This window comes from Melitaea cinxia, chromosome 3, assembly GCF_905220565.1.
Source record: "Melitaea cinxia chromosome 3, ilMelCinx1.1, whole genome shotgun sequence".
Taxonomy (NCBI): Eukaryota; Metazoa; Arthropoda; class Insecta; order Lepidoptera; family Nymphalidae; genus Melitaea; species Melitaea cinxia.
Window position 1 is genome coordinate 19,854,133 of NC_059396.1, and position 21,254 is coordinate 19,875,386.

At 33.9% G+C, this 21,254-nt stretch overlaps 1 protein-coding gene across 1 annotated transcript in view; it reads left to right on the top strand.

The window, feature by feature from the left end:
• Window positions 1–13,313: 13,313 nt before the first annotated feature.
• Window positions 13,314–21,254, top strand: part of LOC123668473 — a 268,966-nt gene continuing 261,025 nt past the window's right edge. The window contains exons 1-3 of the mRNA XM_045602205.1: window positions 13,314–13,978; window positions 14,569–14,707; window positions 14,828–14,965. Of these exons, the coding sequence (XP_045458161.1) occupies window positions 13,314–13,978; window positions 14,569–14,707; window positions 14,828–14,965 (942 nt within the window). The remainder of the gene's footprint in view (window positions 13,979–14,568; window positions 14,708–14,827; window positions 14,966–21,254) is intronic.

Here is a 21,254-nt window from a genome sequence, read left to right on the forward strand (position 1 = left end):
GGACAGACATGCTGCTAAAATAATTTCGTTGTGATAGTGGATAAATACACAAGTTAATTCAAGTTAAAAGAGATAACGGCCACGATCACATTGTTACCAGTAATTGGCAATGAAGCAATAGATAGCCATGGGTCACTCAATTCAGGATACTAATACTTATCGGGATGGATTTTAGTTTGCCGTATTTCAGTCAATGGTTGAATCACAACTAGATTTATCTTATGATAGTCTGGATAAATATCGAGCAATTTCTATGTAAATCTGCTATGTTTAACTGACCCACTTAGTGACTGATTGATAAAAATATATACGTACAATTAAACATAGATACATTCACACAAGCACACGCACTCACGCAATCACGCATCTACACATGTACACACTCTCGCACACACACACGGACAGATTATCCTATTTTTAATATTGTCTTAAAATCAGCTAATTCCTTAAAATAATCCATGGTTATTATAAACTACTCATATTCTTAATATAAATCTGATAAGCTTATCTCTCTCTGTGAAATCATAAAGGCGATAAGCAGGAATAAATAGTCTTCACGATAACACCGCGATCGTTTATCACGACACATTCGTGTGTCGATAAAAGTTTCAAGTGATTTACGGCCAATCACACGCTCACGTAGTCGTTCGTTGAATCTGCAACCGCCTTGATTTATTTACTTGAATATCTTTGAAATGTGACTTTGTGCTTAATGAATGTAAGGGAAACGGAATTAACAGCAACGGAAGGAGCTGACTTGATGACGTTTTCATTGCGACGTATATATATTACAGGTTTTTGAAAAAGGAACATTTTTTATAATACGCAATGCAAACGAGCTGACAGGGTCATTTGATGTAAAATTGCTTACGTCATCTATAGACATCTGCGATGTAAGAGAAGTTGCGGTTTTTTTAAGATAATTGTGTTTGCTCGCAAACGAAAAAAAAACCGACTAATTACATCGACAAATAATACAACGTTATTAGACGAAAAAAATTAACAAACGCACTAGTCGTCACTACAATTTTCAAGGGTTTCTCTCGATTTCGCCGGGATTCCTTCATCAGATGATTTCCTTATCATGGTACCACACTTGGGATATCTTCTTTCGAACAAAAAAAGAATTATCAAAATCGGTACGTAAGCGACGAAGTTATCCCCGAATTGAGTAACTTTCTCATTTTTTGAAGGCGGTTAAAAATATAGAAAACTCGACGCTTGAAAAACTAATTTTCAAACATTTAATTAAATTAATGTATTAATACACGATAGTTCTTTCAGTTCAAGTTATAATTACCTTTGTTTGCGTTACTGTAATTACCTAGACAAACAAATATAATAGTATTATAATTTGCGATGTCGTAAATTTCGACTAAGTTAAGAAATATAACCTTGAAATTAAATTACACTTTATTTTAATTAAAAACAAACCTAAAAAAGGATTTTTAAACGACGCACACATGGAACACATTTGGAAACTACAACGAGGTCGCGACAAGCAATTTTTGAAATTATTTTCTGCCCGTGCACACTTTATGCGGAAATTGGACTAACGAAATTCCATACACAGCTTGTACATCATAAATAAAATATAGGTTTTATAGAAAATTTATCATATATGTTTATCTGTAATGTGTAACGTTTAAAGTTAAGTGAGATACGCCATACGAGGGTTATGTGGTCTACTAAGTCCTATGCTGATCTAACAGTAAATTTATTGAGATAATTGTATGTACCTATATATAGGCAGAAGTACAGAATTCATAGGGGCAGTACGGACCTGAAAGTCGCATGCAAAAATAAATTTTGCAAATAATAACATGAATTATATAAAGTCAAGCCGTGCATGATTAATGATACTAAAATCCAACAATTTTAGTCGTCTAAATCTTCAGGTATTACGAGTGCGCAATAAAAATTAGTCCACAGGTGCAGGCAGAATACAGATCGATACATAAATATTTATTATGAATACAAATCTCACAATAAAACCAACAAAACACTAAAAATATGAACAATTCCAATTTTAAAAACGAAAAGTATATCAATCTGTTTGCCTCATCTTACCCAGAAATCCAAATATTATCTTTTTGATGAATAAACCAGGGTTCGCATCTGGGACTCCATTATTATTTCATTAGAATCTCGAACGGCACATTGTAAGTCGCCGGGGACGCGAAGGAAATGAATTGTATCGCTACATGGATTATGTTCGCTTATCTTCCTCTATATTAGACTGTATATTAATATTTATACACCTACGCACAGGTGTCTTCCCTTTGCCGATTCACAGTAAAGCAGCATATCAGATGAAGTCTCAAGACCTCGTCTGTATGATGAGGTTTTTTTTTGTCCAGCATATGTCCCGTAGTCAGTTAATCATTAAGAACAAAAATCAATATTTGAAAATTTTTCTGATATATTTTCATTACTTTTATATGGGTGTTTTTTTTATGTCACTAGGTCGACAAACAAGCGTACGGCTCACCTGATGGTAAGCGATTACCGTAGCTTATAGACGCCTGCAACACCACAAGCATCGCAAGCGCGTTGCCGACCCACAATCCCCAATCCCCCCCACGAGCTTTGGTCACCTTACTCACCAGCAGGAACACAATACTGCTTGAAAACAGTATTATTTAGCTGTGGTCTTCTGTAAGATCGAGGTACTACCCCAGTCGGGCTGCTCCATATTTTGAGCAGGAAATTCTTGCTGTGCCCTACCTCAGTTAAAAGTCGCTTTAGTCGTAATCAATATAATTATGGAAGTTAGTAATAGATTGACACTAAGACTACGACCGTACTACGCCAGACTAGGAATAAGAACTCAAGCAGTGTTTGCCGCCGTGACAAATGAAATCACCAGCTTTATCAAGGGGTTAGATATTTATAGAAGTATTAAAAAGATAATCAAGAGCTTGTCAGTTCTACGTATTTCCCTACACTGTATAACGTCGTGTGTTGCAAGTTCTACCTAAATTCCTTGAAACTTTAAAATGTATCACTTTGTTATACTGTGTCAAGTGACTACTCCTTTAGTCCGTTTAGCTCAGTACTTTATAAAAACTTATACTATATTATTTAAACTCAAGTTAGCTAGCAATAGCATCAATTCAAATTCTAGTAAATTATTGTAAAATCACTTTGTATAATGCGATTACCGAATCGAATACGCTTCAGCCAATAACATCCCACTGCTGGTCTCTTTCCCCATGTAGGAGAAGGATCAGAACTTAATCCACCACGCTGCTCTAATGCCGGTTGGCACCAAATTGAATATATCTAAACAATTCTTGACAATTTGCTAACTAAAAATTATCTCAGTCACTTCAAAAGAGCAAGGCCTTGAGTCGATTTCGTCTTTAGTACACATAGGTGACCTAAATGCGTGACATAACTCTTTACTTAGCGGTATCATTCGTGTTACGTCGATTGTACCTCGGAGAGTGATAACTCATTTTAGGCCTGTGTACGACTTCAGCTATTCATACCATGCTCAAAATTTTGGAGCAGCGCGACTGAGAAAGTACTTCAACATTACCAAAGGTCACAGCTAAATAATAGGGATGTCAAGTAGTATTATATTTAAGATAATCAGAGCTCTAGAAGGGGGTCGAGTACAGGGTTGTCAAAGCTCGTGAAATGCTCCTGGTTTTATTGGCCTCCATATGCTACGGTATTTATTTACTTACTACTTTGAGTCAAGTCATTGTAATTATTTAACTATTATCAACTAATACTAGCAATTATGCTGTGTGGTTACGGTAGGAAGGAATGTAGGGACCCCCTCTCTTTCCGTGGGTATCGTAAGAGACGACTAAGAGATAATACGATTCCACTACCACCTTGGGACTTAAAAAGCCGACCGATGGCGGAATGACCATCCAACTGCTCGCTTGCCACCAGGTGAGCCGTACACTTGTTTGCCGACCTAGTTGTACAAAATAAATATGCTATAAAATGTATTATATATATATTTTTTCTTTTGTAGCGACATCTATCGCGCAAAATACAACTTAGAACTAACGTATCTTACATCGCGATATTAAAGTTATCCGAAGATTGATAATATATACAAGAACCCAACAACAACCGTCGGGGCAGTAGCCCACCAGACACAGCACCCGTCCGGTTGGAGGGTCCTCTCTTTTCAATTAAATGAATATTATGTGGGATGAGAACATTTTGGATGTACGATTGCAAAGTAACGCGAGAACCACTTGAAAAAGTAAGATGGTTTTTTTTTATTATGTTAGTATGGAACAAACTAAGAAGCCTATTGAATATGAAGGCTAAAAAACTTCATTATAAAATAATGAATCAGAACCATCTGTTATTATCTGCAAGAACCAAATCAACTAATCGAACTTATCATTGTCAGAAGGAGTGTGTGGAGTCTCGTGCATTTTTTGATTTTCCAAATAGTTTTGATTATTTTCAAACCTAAGTCTTTATTGACACTCTGTAGTATTGTAACTCTTTCATTCACAACTTAACTACGATGACACATGATGTACATTTAAACGAAAACTATAATGTTTATTACCTAATAAAAACAAAATAATTACAAAGGAAACCGTAAAAGAATGTGAAAAACGTACACTGTTACATTTTCGTTAACTACGCCCGCAATAAAAACTACCTTTAAACTTTGGAAAACAATAATATCTTCATGGTGATGGAGCACTACTGGCGAAGTTGCGATCTGCTCTGGAAACGAGTCAGCGTTGAAAACTCAAGAGAAATCCATTTTAAATTTTATTTGCAAGTTTCTAGTTCGTTACAGGGTCGTCTTCGATTTTATTTATTTTGTTAACAATGTAATAAACGTAGATACTCGCATTTGTTGGAGGATTTTAGCGTGATAAAATAGAATTTTTTAAGTACTTTGAAAAGTGAATCCGGCGTCGAACAACGAGTAAATATCACTGATTTCAATGTTTGTTAATGTTTTGCATTTAAAAAAAAAACGATTAAAACAGTATAAGAACAGTTTCAAATATTGTTATTTATGTTTTTCTGGTTACACGCATCGTATCGCAATCAGCTTGTAACATCCCAATGCTGGGCATGGGCTTCTTTCCATCGCCATGTAGGAAATAGATCTGATTACACAATAACATCAAAAGTAAAAAAATGGTCTTAGTAGGTTAAAACCTCTGGCATTTTAAAGTTTGAATATTACTGTTACTGACAATTCGCACTCCTTTTCGTGTATTAAAGTTTTTTTTTTTTAATATATAGTACAAAATAGTTTATATAATATTAAAATTATATTTCCATCATAAATATTATCATTTTATTTTTAAACCTGTATACATTGCCGAGTCTTTGTCGAGTGCTGCACTTTGCTACAAATGTACTAATTGCTAGCGACTTACTGACGGTCATTAAGAGGTGCTTCGCTTATTTCTAGACATAAAATGATTGCAGAATAACATTATAAGTTATATTTTATTGTTTAGTTCATACGTACAATACACTAGGGAGTTTTTGAAGTAAAACCTTTTTACGCACGCTAAGCTTGAGGTGTAAGCTGGTACATGCGTGACGAGAGCGTTACGAAAAGTGTGATCGGGCGAGGCGAACGGAACTTGAGAGGAAGATATAAGTTAGAGAAGATTTTACTTCAGTCGAGTGGTCACACTATTTTTTATATAACTAGGTTAGCAAACAAGAATACTGCTCATCTAATAGTAAGCGATTGCCGTAGCTTATAGACAGGAGCTCCGGTCACCTCACCACAGGAACACAATACTGCTTGAAAGCAGTGCTATTTAACTGTGATCTTCTGTAAGGTCGAGGTACTACCCCAGTCGGGCTGTTCCAGATTTTGAGCAGACTGTTTCCTGCTGTGCCCTACCTTAGTAATTTGCCCTCGTTCAAACAAATGACTTAAACATAGGTAGGAAAGTCGGTATGCTACCTTTTTCTATAAGACTTATTAAACACCCCATGTATACGGGTATAAATATAAATAAATCTATACATACATTTTCAATACAATTATGTTACCTACTATAGCACGAAATTTGAAAAATTGATTTTAAATATTTCTAACAAAAAAATATTGGTTGGAAAAATACAAACACAGCTCAATGATGATATTTAAATCGTATCGATATTGTGTTTATTCGGGAAACCGCTGACAGCTAGATGGATGGTAGAAGAGGAAGCCTGTTAGTGAAAAACCAACTGAATTTAAAGTGATACTATAAAACGATTGAACCAAACATACAATGATCCTTAACTGTGAAAATTTCGTGGACATACGAACAAATTGAAGCCTGATTTTTGCGGGTTCTAATCTCTGTGGAAACCATCCTAATTATTTCATTATCTTTCGTGACATCTCTTGCATATTGATGTCCGACAAGTTGGTAAAGAAACAATATATGTATGTCCTTCATAGAATCGTAAACTATACTTGATCATGTCATGATCTTCAGCAAAGTGTTGTGCATGAGCCCACAAAGGTTTCTGAGTTGGTACGACTAAAAAGAGCACAGAAAAGCGCGCAGTATAAAATAAACTGTATAAAACCTTTTGAAGGAAAATAAATTATCAAATAATTTTACTAAAACAATGCCAAACTTTACTCTAAAAATATTTTCCTTTCGAAATGATACGCATTTATATTCCGTGTACGGTACGAATAATATTATTATTTTTTATGGCTAAAATAATTATATATTTTTTCGGAAGCTTGGTAAGCTAATTGCACTATTTAAATTATTTTAATAACTTTATTATTGACTGGATTTTTTTCCTGATTTTAATTTCAGATTTTTTTTCAATCAGAATCATAAAAATTTCAAAACTATCAATTACATTTTTTGAATATCATATCAAAAATTGACCGCTCCATCGGGTTCGAACCCGCGTCTCCGACTGACCGTGTCGGTGCTTTAGCCAATTAAGCTATGGAACGATGTACCCGCTAGATCGAAATTTTTGATATGATGATTTTTATATTCGGTTTAAGCCGACACGGTAAGTCGGAGACGCAGGTTCGATCCCCACTGGAACGGTCAATTTTTGATATGATATTCAAAAAATGTTTAGAATTCCTAATGTGTGGGTAACACAAAAATAAAATCGTACCTACCAACTACAGCTTAGATAGGAAAATAAATTTTAGAAAAGTTTAAAATAACACGCAGTAGTAACTACAAACTAGCAAGGTAGCTAAGTTTTCTGTATTCTCTGTCAATATAGTTTTATTTTTGTCATCTAAATAATGTAAATTTGTTGCAGCTGTGAAAGTTTCTGACTGAGGATATCCTTGTTAGCGCTGTTAACGCGCTATTTTTAACTGACTACAGGAAATGAGGAGTTTTTCGATTCGATTGTAATTTGTTTTTATGTATGTTATATCTGTAGAACTTTTGACTGGGTGAACCGATTTCAATGATTTTTCTTTTTAGTCGAAGGTGTTTTGTGTGATGTGGTCCCAATTAATTTTATAGAAATCTGACAAGAACTTTTTGAGTTATCGCTAATAATACGTATTTCTTGACTATTTTTTGGTAGTTTTATGTTGTATATATCTCACAGGTTTTTACTGGGTAGACTGATTTCGATGACTCTTGTTTTAATCGAAAGCTGATAGTTTCCTCATTTGACTAATCTAATCTTTGATAACGCGTATTTACTTGACTATTTTTTCGTCTACTTACATAGTATTACTTGTCGATGTAATTTAAGTGGAAATTTGTGAACAAACATAATTATATAAAAAAGGACGAGAGCTTAATCTACGTTCTATATTCCCTAATATGAGTAACGATAGCTATACACGCTAACGATAGCTATATACGCCCTTAACACGCTCTTCGAGGCATGCTGTGGAGACCTACAAGGACAGATATCTAAAACAGAATGAAATATTTATATCAATACAAATATCCATTGGAAGCGGGAATCGAACCCGCAAACCGGCGGTTGTTAGGTGCGAACATGGCACGCGCACAACTATGCCAGAGCGACTGCGAGCGGTTGTTGTTGTAGCAGATTTATAATATACTAGTTGTTCAGTTCGCAGAGTTATAAAATAATTAAATTTCTAGAATAAACGTACCCTAAGTTACTCCTTACTATATCAGCTATCTGTCAGTGAAAGTCCCGTCAAAATCGGTCTAGCCGTTTCATAGATCAGTCGGAATAAACAAGCCGACAGACAAAAATTGTAAAAAATGTTATTTTTGTATATATACAATGTATACATCTATATGGATTTAGTAAAAAGCGGTTATTTTAATATTACAAACCACACACTTCAAATTTATCTATTTGTATATATGTATATATAAATATTATTTAATTGTTTTGCTTTTTCAATATTCTTCTAATTTGTAAATTAAAACAGAAATTGAACAAATTCAATCTACAAAAGCTTCAAACTTTAGTACGATCAGAAAAGCAAGTCTTAAGATAATGTTGGAAACTCTTTTATTAGCGCTCCTAATCAGCACACTTGGAAGAAGCATTCAGAATAATGAAAATGAAGATAACGGCGATAGGATTGGCTGTGTTTAACGTGGTCAAAGATAAGTTTTAGAATTATCACAATGTTATCTTGTTTTATATATAACGGACGATCAGAATTTTGAATGGAAGCTATGAGCATCAAGTATTAATGAAAAAATTGAGATAAGCATACAGACATTATATTTTGTTTAAAAAAATTTTAAACAAATTGCACTATATTTATATATAGCGATATTATTCTCATTGACTTTGTAACCATGTTTTATATAGTCATTATTGACAAGTATGCTTAGAAAAATAAAAATTTAAAAAACACTGAGTCTCAAGGATAGCATTAATAGTTCCAATACTAAATCAGGAAGAATATACAATTTTTATGTATACAAGCTTAAAAGTGTGAAAAACATTTTGCTGGCTATAGCAAAATCGACGCAGTGCTTAAAAGAGTTTTTTTTTTTTTTTATTACTGACAATATTTAACATATTTAATTTTTTTTTAAATATATGAAGTTCGAGACTAAAGCCGTAAGTTCTGAAATAAAATTTAAAAATACATGCAAAAAAACACGTTTGCTCTAAAATACAAATATAATTAATAGCGAAAGTAACAATAATTTTTAAAACATCAAATTTTTCAAATATTTATATTTCTGTATTTTGTTAAAATTTGTACTATTTCCAGAAAAGCGAAATGAGATGCTATTACCCAGTTCCATTTAAGCTATTCGCCGCGAAGTATTATACGGTATATTATTTCTGCCTATTACATAATAACATACACAGGAGCTAAATGAGTGATATTCCTTTTTGGGGCACAATACTTGGCTGCAGACGGAATTTTTATATACATATGTTTCTCAGTCGACAGAGCCAGGATAATAGAAACACCGTATTATACTTGAAAAAGCACGCATAATATTATATTAAGAAGATTCTTAAACTATATATAATTTACAATACCAAACGTTAGCATGTTTAAACATAGGGCAACGCCATCTTGTTCTACTTTATAAAACTATTCTAACAATTATAACTAAATGAGATAATGATTTCCTTATCCTATTTGTATTTGTATTTGTATAGGGCTCGATTTTCCGCATTTAGACGCAAAGGCGGTCCATTATGCGTGAAAAGTGGGCTGACTAGTTCAGCCAGCCCAGCTCCTTCCAGAAGCTCAGAAGCCTCCTGGGGCGTTCACAGGCTTCTCGGAGCGTCCTTATTTCCTTAAGGATGGTAGCCCGGTGTGCGGCCACTCCCTCGCATTCCAGGATTACGTGGGCGGCTGTTTCTTCAGCAACCAGACAGCCCCTGCAAAGAGGGCTGTCTGTTGCATTCATGATGAATAGTTGGTGATTGAGTGCCATGTGGCCGGTAATCGTGCCAACAACTATTCTGATATCCAGGCGGTTGAGACTGAGCAGTCGGCACGCTAGGTGCGGTGATACTTCCGTGAGTATCAATTTGGACTGTCTACAGCCGGTTTGGTTTGCCCAAAGGGCATTGTGATTTGCACGTGTACGTTGCCTTACCCACGAGCGCAGTTGTCCAAATGGTAGCGGCAATAGGATGGTTGGGCCGGCAACCTTTGTACTGGACCCCTGTCTTGCAAGCTCGTCGGCAGCATCGTTTCCGTGCGATCCACTATGTCCTTTTATCCACTGGAGGATTACCTCATTATGTGAGGCTAATACTTCCAGGGTTTGATGACATTCGTATATAAGACTAGAGTTAGTCGAATTGCTCTCTAGTGCTTTAAGTACGGCCATGCTGTCCGACAGAATACGGATATTACAATCCCTAATGCCTTTCGACAGGACGGCGGTAGCTGCATGGGTTATCGCAACACACATTGAAAGATGGAGCTGTGTTGGCCCAGCGTTAGTGATAAGTTGATATTGAGGTCTTGTGAGTACACACCGGCACCGGTGCCAGACCCCATTTTGGAGGCATCCGTGTAGATGCAGACCTCGCGTATGCCGGAATGGTCTCTTTCAGCCTCAAACGGTTGTATATGGTACTTTCTTTCGAAGATATGTTGTTTGGGAATCCTATCACAAGGAGCAGCAAGTAGTGGCTCATAGCTCACAAGGTTGCTCCAAAGTCTATTGTGTGGACCCTCCTGGTTGCACCACAAGCCCAAGTGTTTCAGCCTGACAGCTGACATAGCCGCCTCCTGTTGTATGAACAAGTCAAGTGGTGCCAGGTCAAGCATAACCTCAAGAGCTGCTGTGGGGGCGGTACGCATACAGCCAGTGATTGCAGAGCATGCTATTCTCTGAAACCGCTGGAGTTTGTTTTTAACGGTTGTAAGTTCTGTTCTCTGCCACCAGATTACCGCACCGTAGGTGATTATAGGCCTGACAATAGTTTTGTACAGCCATAGAGTAATTTTAGGTGATATGCCCCAGCTTTTGCCGAGGAGCCTTTTGCATTGGCAGAGGATTATGCTGGCTTTGTTGATTTTTGAGTCTAAATGCCTGTTCCAGAGAAGCTTACTATCCAGGATTACTCCAAGATATTTGACCTCCTTGGTTAGGGCAAGACTGGTGCCAAATAATTTAGGGAGTTTAAGGTTCCCTAAATTCCGTTTATTTGTGAACATCACAAGTTCCGTCTTTGCGGGGTTCACTGTTAGGTCGTGGTCCGTACACCACTGTTCAACGACTTTTAGTGCGGCCCTCATTTGGTCGCAGACTGTCCTCTCAGATGGTCCACTGAAGAGTACATTAAGTAAAGTAGTAATAATATTATATTAAGAAGATTCTTAAACTATATATAATTTACAATACCAAACGTTAGCATGTTTAAACATAGGGCAACGCCATCTAGTTCTACTTTATAAAACTATTCTAACAATTATAACTAAATGAGATAATGATTTCCTTATCCTATACAATAATTTCCTTGCTTATTTTTTTTTTATAAAGCTATTTGGAAATTAAACATTTTAATTATTTTAATGAATTTTTTTGATTGATTTCTATTTTTTTCGTTGTCTATATTACTGTTCTTGTCATTTTTTTTTACTTATTTTTTTTTTCTATTTAATAGTATTTATTATTAATCTTTTTGTGTAAAAACTGTCTTCGATTTTTGTAATATTCCGAATAAACGTGTTTCTTTCTTTTCCTTTCGAAATAAGAAATATTCTAAAGTAACTAGAATCCTAAATCACATTTATTTGGCTCGGTTTAGTTAAAAAGGGTTGTTGAGTACACTTTATGGTGGGTTGTCGACTGCGCGATTTGTGGCCCTTTTATTGCTATTTTATGCATTTGCTGTAATAAATTGGTTCAAATAAAAATATAATTAGATTACATGAATTTGTTCGGGTGAATGTTTGTGTCAAACTTGTAATGTTATAAAACTAAAGTAGTTTTTTAAATAATAAATATATTACAAGAACCTTATCTTAGTAAAACATAACAACCTTTGATTATACTGACTACAATGTTCGTGTCTTGATATTACGGTCTTTTCATTTTCGATATTTGTGAATGACAATTTTTGTAATATCCCTCGTAGTATTAGGACCAGATTCAGTAATTAGCTGAGATAAGGCACAGCAGGAAATTTTCTTCTCAAAATATGGAGCAACCCAATTGAGGTAGAGGATTTGTACCTGAACCTTACAGAAGATTAAAGCTAAATAATACTGTTTTCAAGCAGTTTTATGTGCCTGTTGGTGAGTGACCAGGGCTTTTGGGAGAAATTGGGAATAGGGTTCTTCTTGTGTTGCAGGATGCTTCAGACGCAGACGTCTATAAGCTGCGATAATCGCTTACCATCAGGTGAGCCGTACGTTTGTTTGCCGACCCAGATATATAAATAAATATAAAAAAATATAATAAAATTTTTGCAATTTATTTTTTGAAGTGGATATCCAAATTTAAACCCGTATAATTATTTCATTACAAAATAGATAAATTAGACTTAAATTCATTAAAATCAGGGGCGAATTTCATTTGTATCTTCAAATAATAATAATTAGATATTTTATGTTAAATAAAAAAAAAATTGAAATAATATAAATTAGAAAAAAAAATCTATTTAAGCGAATAAGATAAGGAAATATTGAAAAATTATTAGAAATAAAGAACTATTATTTATTACATTTTTTTTTAAATCAATTTATTTCAAATATAATCCTGAATATACCCAAATGAAATTGTTGAGTTTGTATCTCAATATCAAATGATACAAGAGCTGTAATCGTCTAGCAAAAAATGTTAATATTTATACTTATAAGTGATATTATATTTCATTTTATATCCTCTGAGCGAATGTAGGCTGACGTCCCGACCTTATCGGAGTCGTAAAATAGTGTCTCGCGTTTATTGGTATTGGAAATAACTACAGCATCTGTAGATGGATTTGCTGAGTGAGTTGTGAATGTTGCCTTTCTTTATTACCTTTTTATTTATAAGCTCGACTGAGACGAAGTAAACTTTAATAGTAATTCTTTTTGTAGTAAAACTTCTTTATGCACGCTTGATTTGAGGAGTAAGCTGATGAATGCGTGACGAGAGCGTTACGAAAATTGTGATCGGACGAGGCGAACGGAGCGAGAGAGAGAGTTGTGAGAACACGTTTTCTTTCTCTATTTCTCTCATAGTTACGTTTCGTATATTTAAGACAAAGTGCAGGCCTATTGCTACAGAAGTTTTATTTCAGTCGTGTGGTCTAAAGTACACTCGCTTTATTTTTTTAAGCCCTTGATTGAATAGTTGTTGAGTAGCCATTTTTGACACTTAGATAAATATGTGATTTGATAATTTTATAGAGTACTAGCTGACCCCGCAAACGTTGTTTTGCCATATATGGCAAAACAACGTTTGCGGGCGGAAATATCTACACTGCGCGGTTCTATGCAGTTTCTTAGTGATAAATATGATCATGTCACCAAAAGGATAGAATCTGTTGAAGCGAAAATTAAACCTTTACAAGCTGTTAAGTCTGACTGCTTGGACCTACAAAGTGTCGTCACTTCGCTTCAGGTAGAAATAAATAAAAAGGAACAATGGGCACGTCGTTCAAATATCGAGATTGTTGGAGTCCCGGAAACAAAGAATGAAAACTTACTGAATGTTATTAGCAACATTTCGAAGGTCGTAGATATTAACACTTATGCCGAAGCGGATATTGATTTTGTCACCAGAGTTAGTCCTAAGAATAACGATTCGAAAAAACCTAGACCGATCGTTATTCGCTTTTTGTGTCGTTATAAAAAAGATGACTTTTTGGCGAGGTTGAGAGAAAAAAAGAACATAATATGCAGTGACATAGGTTTTGTGGGTAACAGCAATCGCATATACTTTAATGACCACCTAACTAGTTCCAATAAAATGCTTCTTCGCAAAACAAAGGAGCTAGCTCGAGATAAAAACTATAGATATGTATGGATTAAGAACTGTTCGATAATGGCACGTAAAAATGACACGAGTTCTGTACTGCATATTCAAACCGAAAAGGATTTAAAAAAGATGTAATAGGTATTGATAATGTATACATTTATGTTATTTTATATTACTGTATTTTTTGTTGTTCGATAAGTATTATTGATATATATTTTAATTTTTTATTCATTTATTTTGAGAGAGAGAGGAAGAATTTATTTAATTTTATTATTTATTTAACTTTATCTGTTGATTGTTCCTACACAGGGCTGGATTTGCACAAAAGATATTTTTTAGTCTTTTTACTCGATTTTCATATTTGTTCACTTAATAATTGGGAAGTACTAATTTACTTTAGGACCAATGGGATGTATTTTACTACTAAATTTTGTAATATATTACTATTTTTAATGAATAATTTACTGGTCAATATTTTAATAAAGAAAAATTGTAGTTTTTATGCATATACATTATTTTTCATTTTATTTTTTATTTCTTTATAGTTATTAATTGTTCTAATGGATTCCAAATTTTTTGTTTATTACCAAAATGTTCGTGGACTTCGTTCAAAAACCAGTTACTTTTTTTCCCATGTGCTTAATGTCGAATACGATGTTATTTGCCTGACTGAAACATGGTTGATGCCCAGTGTATTTGATTCCGAGCTCTTTGACTCCAGATATTCAGTGTACCGTTGTGATCGCGATTATGAATCTCGAAATGAAAAACTGGGAGGTGGTGTACTGATTGCTGTGCGAAAGGGATTGACTGTTAAGGATGTTGTTGTCCAACCGTCTACTAAAACTTGTTCATCGGATGTAATTTCCATTTGTATTGGCGTTAAATCTAATAATAAGCCTACAGACTTTCGAGTATATTGCTGCTACTTCCCCCAGTGCTTGTTACAACGCGATGACCAATTTAAGTTTTACGAACAGGTGTCTGAATCAATCATTTTGCACCCTAAAGATCTTTATCTTTTGGTCGGTGATTTTAATATTTCAACCGCTAATTGGTCTGTTGATGATACAGGCGCTACTAAACTATCTCATTTACAACAAGGTTCACATGTTCAGGTAAACTCGCTATCGACTTTTTTGCACATAAATAATCTTAACCAATTTAACATAGTTCCTAATTCTAATAATCGATATCTGGATTTGGTAATAAGTAATGCTAACAGTGTTTTAGTGAAACAGTGTGAGTTTCCACTAGTTAAAGAAGATTCACATCACCCGGCTCTGGATATTGATTTTACTTATTTAAGGTCTAACTATCTTACGGGTGTTCCGAGGGTTGTTAAGCTTTTTAACAAAGCTGACTACAGTATTATTAATAAAGAGTTGTCTGAGGTTAATTGGCTGGAATGTTTGAATTGCTTGGATATGGAAAGTGCTGTTGAAGTTTTTTATAATATTATCAATAAAGTTATTGATACGTTTGTTCCTACTAAGGTTGTACTTGAGCATAGAAAATATCCTATCTGGTATTCTTCTTCTCTCGTCAAGGTTATAAAGGAAAAGTTAAAGTTTCATAAAAAATGGAAAATTTACGGTAACTATAGGGACTATTGTACGTTTAGGATGCTGCGTAAGAGACAAAAAACGGTTGAAAACGATTGCTATAAGAAATACATAGATCATGCTGAGAATACCATTGCTAAAAATTCTAAATATTTTTGGACATTTGTAAAATCTAAACGCCAGAATACTGAATTGCCTAATATGTTTTATCTGGATAATTTTTTTACAAGTGATGGACAAGAGATTACTAATCTCTTTAACATCTATTTTTATTCTTCCTTTGAGTCAAATTCCGGTATTTCTTCGTCTAATAGTAACGACTACGATATTCATACTTGCAACAACAGTTTAAACCTGTTTTCTGTTGATATTTCTTTGTCGATGGTGGACAAATATTTAAAATCTTTAAGTCTAAATAAAGGCAGTGGCCCTGATGGGATACCTGCTATATTTTTGAAGAGCTGTTCTGATAGCTTAAGGTTTCCCATATATTGCCTTTTTTCTAAATCTTTGCGAACATCTGTAATGCCTTCTCAATGGAAAAGATCTTATGTCATACCAATCCTTAAAAGCGGTGATAAACATAACATAAAAAATTACCGCCCTATTTCAAAGTTAAGCTGCATTCCGAAGATGTTTGAAAAGATTATATACGACATTATACTACCTATAATAAGACCTACGATCATTACCCAGCAGCATGGATTTATTAATAGAAAATCAACGGAGACAAATCTTTTGGAATACGTTGATTTTATTTCATGTGCAATGGACAAAGGTTTTCAGGTTGACGCCGTGTACACAGATTTTTCTAAGGCTTTCGATAAAATATCTCATTCGATTCTTCTTGATAAATTGAAATACATCGGTGTGCACGGTGACCTTCTGCGTTGGATTGAGTCGTACCTTGCTAACCGTAGTCAAGCGGTTACTATAAAAGGATTTACTTCATCTTTTATTCCAGTGCCATCCGGGGTACCTCAAGGATCCCATCTCGGGCCTTTATTATTCAACATATATATAAATGACATTACTTCAGCTTTTAAGTGCTCCAATTTCTTATTATACGCGGATGACAATAAAATTTTCAAAATTATTAAAGACAACAATGACTGTATAGACCTTCAGAATGACCTAGTTCGGTTTAGTAATTATTGTTCAGTGAACTCTTTGTTTATAAATTTGAAAAAATGCAATGTAATAACTTTTAGTAGGAAGCGTTTTTGTATAAATTATTGCTATAAACTGAATGGCGAAGTGATATCGAGGGTTGATGTGGTAAGAGATCTTGGAGTTATTATTGACTCCAAATTACTCTTTGATGAGCACGTCGATTATGTAGCTAGCAAAGCCTATCGTATGTTGGGATTTGTGCTCAGGATATCCAAGGAGTTCAAGCATGCTTCCACCCACACACTTTTGTATAATGCATTTGTTAGACCTATTCTAGAGTATGCTTCTACTGTTTGGAGTCCTCAGTACGGGTGTCATATTTATAAAATCGACCGTATACACAACAGGTACCTAAAGACTATAACAGCAATCTCTTCGGAAAATTTGAACGTTCTGATGAAACCTATGTCGGCCGTTGACCGGCGTGTTCAGCGGGATCAAGTTCTGTTGTATAATATTGTGAACCAAGTAATTGACTCGTCATATTTGGTTTCAAAATTAAATTTTAAGTGTCCACGTTTAAATTCTAGACATAAAATTACATTTGACATCCCAGCTACAAGAACAAAATTTTATAAAAACGCGTTTATTAACAGAAGTTGTGCCCAGTACAATAATTTGTTTATAAATATTGACATTTTTCATCTCTCTCTCAATCAATTTAAATTGCATGTGATGAATGCTTTGATTTAATGTATCTTTGACAGATGTTATGATATTCTTGATGTTCTTCTTAATTTGATTTTATTTTTTGATTTTAATTTAATTATGATTTTAATTGTAGCTTGATACTTAATTATTTGATTTGTGATTTTTTAAACTGTTTTTTTTTTAATTTATTTGTTCCATAATGCCCGTAATGATTTTTGAATTTCTTTATTGATTACTTTTTTTTCTCTCAATGATTGTTAATCAATTTATAGTAATGTTTTTAGTATTATTATTAAGTTTTTTGATATTGAACTATTGTTGTGAAGCATCTCTTCTGAACTTTGTCATATGTTCTTTTTTAATATCGGAAACTATTTTTGGTTAAGTGATACTATTGTGTTGTGTTTTCCTGTATATTTATGTAATACCGTTTGTTTCCAAAATAAAGTAAAAATAAAAAATAAAAAAATAAAAATATGTTATTAATTTCCTTAATCCCCCCCCCCCCCCCCGTTATAACTTAGGGTGATGAAAAATAGATGTTGTTCGATTCTCAGATCTACCCAATATGCACACAAAATTTCATGGGAATCGGTCAAGCCGTTTCGGATGAGTTTAACTACAAACACCGTGACACGAGAATTTTATATATTAGATATATAATACACAACCATTTGCACGTTTAAAAGCGATCATTATTGTTTCGACTGAAAACTTTCAATTTCGTCCTATCATTTTAAAATAAAACTATATCAGTCTCTAACTTGATCGCGCTGGATCTCTGAACTGCATCTACGAACATAGCTGCGGACGCTATTATAGTTCAGAATTCCAATGTCGAAGTTATAAATAGCGTCGTCCAAGTCCATCCCAACATTTGGATGCGATTCTGTTGACATATTCTGTCAACCGGAACGTCAGTTATGAACTTGCAATAGTTTTCGTGAATGAGGAAGATAAAGTTTGTGTGTTATAATCACGAAGTTTCTGAGTGTCAGACAGGTAAAGATTGATAATGTCACCGCCATCAATTCAACAAAATCACGATTCGTACGTTTCGAACTTAATAACATAGATTTGACAACATAATAACACAAGTTTTACGATAATTCAAATTTCAAAAATAGAATCAAAGGCTTCAATAGGAATTTGGAATCGTTATTTTACAAATTTGAATTTTAATTATCGATAAATGTGAAGCTACCGTCAATTCGGAATTTAGATTCTGCAGAAGAATGGACAAGAAACTCCTCAGTTGCTATTTTAAAACTTTCACCATTATATTCTGAATTTATGAGTACATTCCGAAATATTTAATGTCAAACGGCGTATGTCAATGACAGGTACAGGGCGGGCTTAGTCTCGAAAACCGGTTCCGCATAAATCTAGCAATAACAGGATAAGTTGGATATTATTTGTCCAAAATATCTGCAGTTCACGTAGACGATTCTTCGATTTTATGTTATGTTCGAAACCGACATCAGATTTCATTGTTGACATATGCATGGACTTCACGATCAATTCGAACTTTTACCTCTACCTACTATTTAAAGGCTCAATATATTGTTACATTTGTTAAAATTTATACAGAGTTAATGATGTTGAAATGAGTATTTATTGGGAACATTTTGTTAGGTATATGAAACGTTTTCAATTTAATTATTTCGCTCCGTTGGTAATTAGACTGAAGTTTAATTTTATGAAAACAATATACAGAATATCAAAGCTATTTATAATTATAATCTCTTATACTTGTTATCGAAAATTAATAAATTAATGTATACAAATACATATTTCTTATTGTATGTGACTGTAAAATATAATGACAAGTTATACAGAATATAATATTTAAATTTAGAAATTATTCATTTCGTTAGTAAAATAAAACAAATGACATTATTGAAATAAATGTAAATAACAATAGTTTACTTAGAACAAAACCTTTTTGTAAATTAGTCAACATTATTTGTAATTCAAACGTGTACTCGTAACGGTCTAAGGATCGAAGTTTTCTCAATTATAATGGCTTGAAAGTTTCCGAACAAAGCCTCTCTGTCTGGAGTTGGACATTTAATACAAAGCCGAAATAACATAGCAACAATTATTACTGTTTTGTTTTAGTGTTGGAAAAAGCCTTCGGGCGGGATTATTACGTCAAAAATTTAAGGAAATTTCAAGGTTAATCATAAAGAGATCCGATTACCGTGATGGATAATGAATCTGATTGTTATTATTAATTTACAATCATTTGAATAACGAGTTATAAGAATTAAGTTACGATAGTAAAATAAGCAAACAGAGTTACTACTCCGAAGAAAACTCGTAACAAATATTCGAAAATTGAGAATGTTGAATTCTTTATAAATGTGAAATGTCACCAGTCATGCCTCAATATATCTTGAGGTCTTTTTTGAAATAAATTGGTCAACTTCACACGTATTGTTTTTCATTGCTACAAAAAGTTCATAAAACAAGGAGTAACCTACTCTTATTTTTTGTGAGCTTCTGTTTTACGAAGAACGATAATATATAAGTTTGAGCAATGTTAAGAACATTCAACGCAAAAAATAAAGTTTTTTTTTTTGTTCCCAGAGCTCGACGCCTAAGTTATAAATCATTCACTATTGACATAACACTAGTTTTCCACTCCGAACCAAAATATACATATACGATAGTTTTCTCTGACTTTTATGAAGTTTTATGTTTTACGAGTACAGCTAACGGTAAATCGGAATATTAGAAAGATACTTACATAGCATATAGTGTTTCTCTTTAAAGCTGTTATTTAATGAATCTGATTATTATTAACTCGTTGTGACTTTGGCGCAGTTTGTAACCCTGCTTTCTGCTGTGCGGGTTGCGGGTTCGATCTCGCCTGAGTCTGGGTGTAATATTTGTATTTATATATGTATTATTTCTGTGTTTGATACAAAATATTTAGCTATAACAGTCAGCTGGTACCTATAACACAAACATTAATTTGCTTATCGTAGGAATAGACGACCTTGTATGTTATAAGACATTTATTTATTTATCTGATAAGTAATATTGTTCATAAGTGTGTTTGCTCGCAAACGAAAAAAAACCGACTTCAATTACATCGAAGAGTAATACAACGTAGGTCGACGAAAAAAGCGTCAAGTTAAAACGCATTATTAGATATAACTCGAAAAGTAGTTGTTAGATCTCAAATGAATTTAAATGGGACCAATTGGCACACACCACCTTTCGATTAAAAAAAATTTGTCGAAATCGGTCCACCTGGTCAAAAGTTCTGATGTAACATACATAAAAAAAAAAACAGTCGAATTGAGAACCTCCTCCTTTTTTGGAAGTCGGTTAAAAATATGTAAGCCGCTTGCGTTAAGTCAAACTTGATTTTAAAACAGACTAGCGTCATCAGCATTTGATATGTATTTTTTCTCCAAAGTTATTTCTTAACACAAAAGTGCGTTCTGACTCATATCTATATATGTTACTTCCTTTATTTATCATTGATATTTCTTTACTCTGTTTGACGGTATTTTAACTTTTTTCATTGAAACCTGTTTCATTTCCTCTGAGAACGCAACTTATTCTACCTCACACTTGATTAGGTAGAAAAGGACATCCTGGAACCTACTACCTCATTTTAATGTAGAATAAATATTGATTACTCTGTGAAACAGTTAACAAACATTGTATAAATATAAATAACGCTATGATAAAATTAAACAGACGTCATCACAAGGGCTACTGAGTCCACCATGGTCCAGTGTAGTCGCGACGCCTCCAACAGAGGGAAATGGAAGCACATCGCCAGGAGAGCTACCCTCGAAAATATTATCGACCCACCAAACACCCCATATGTACCTCGTCAGCGCAGCCACGACCACTCTGACAAGAGTGTGCGACTAAGAAGAGGATGATAAAATTCTTTATTCAAGTTTCAGACTTTACAAAGTAAACGTTTCTTTCTACGGAAAGGTATTTGTGTCTGTAATAAAAACCAGTGAACGATTTACAATTTAAATGAAAT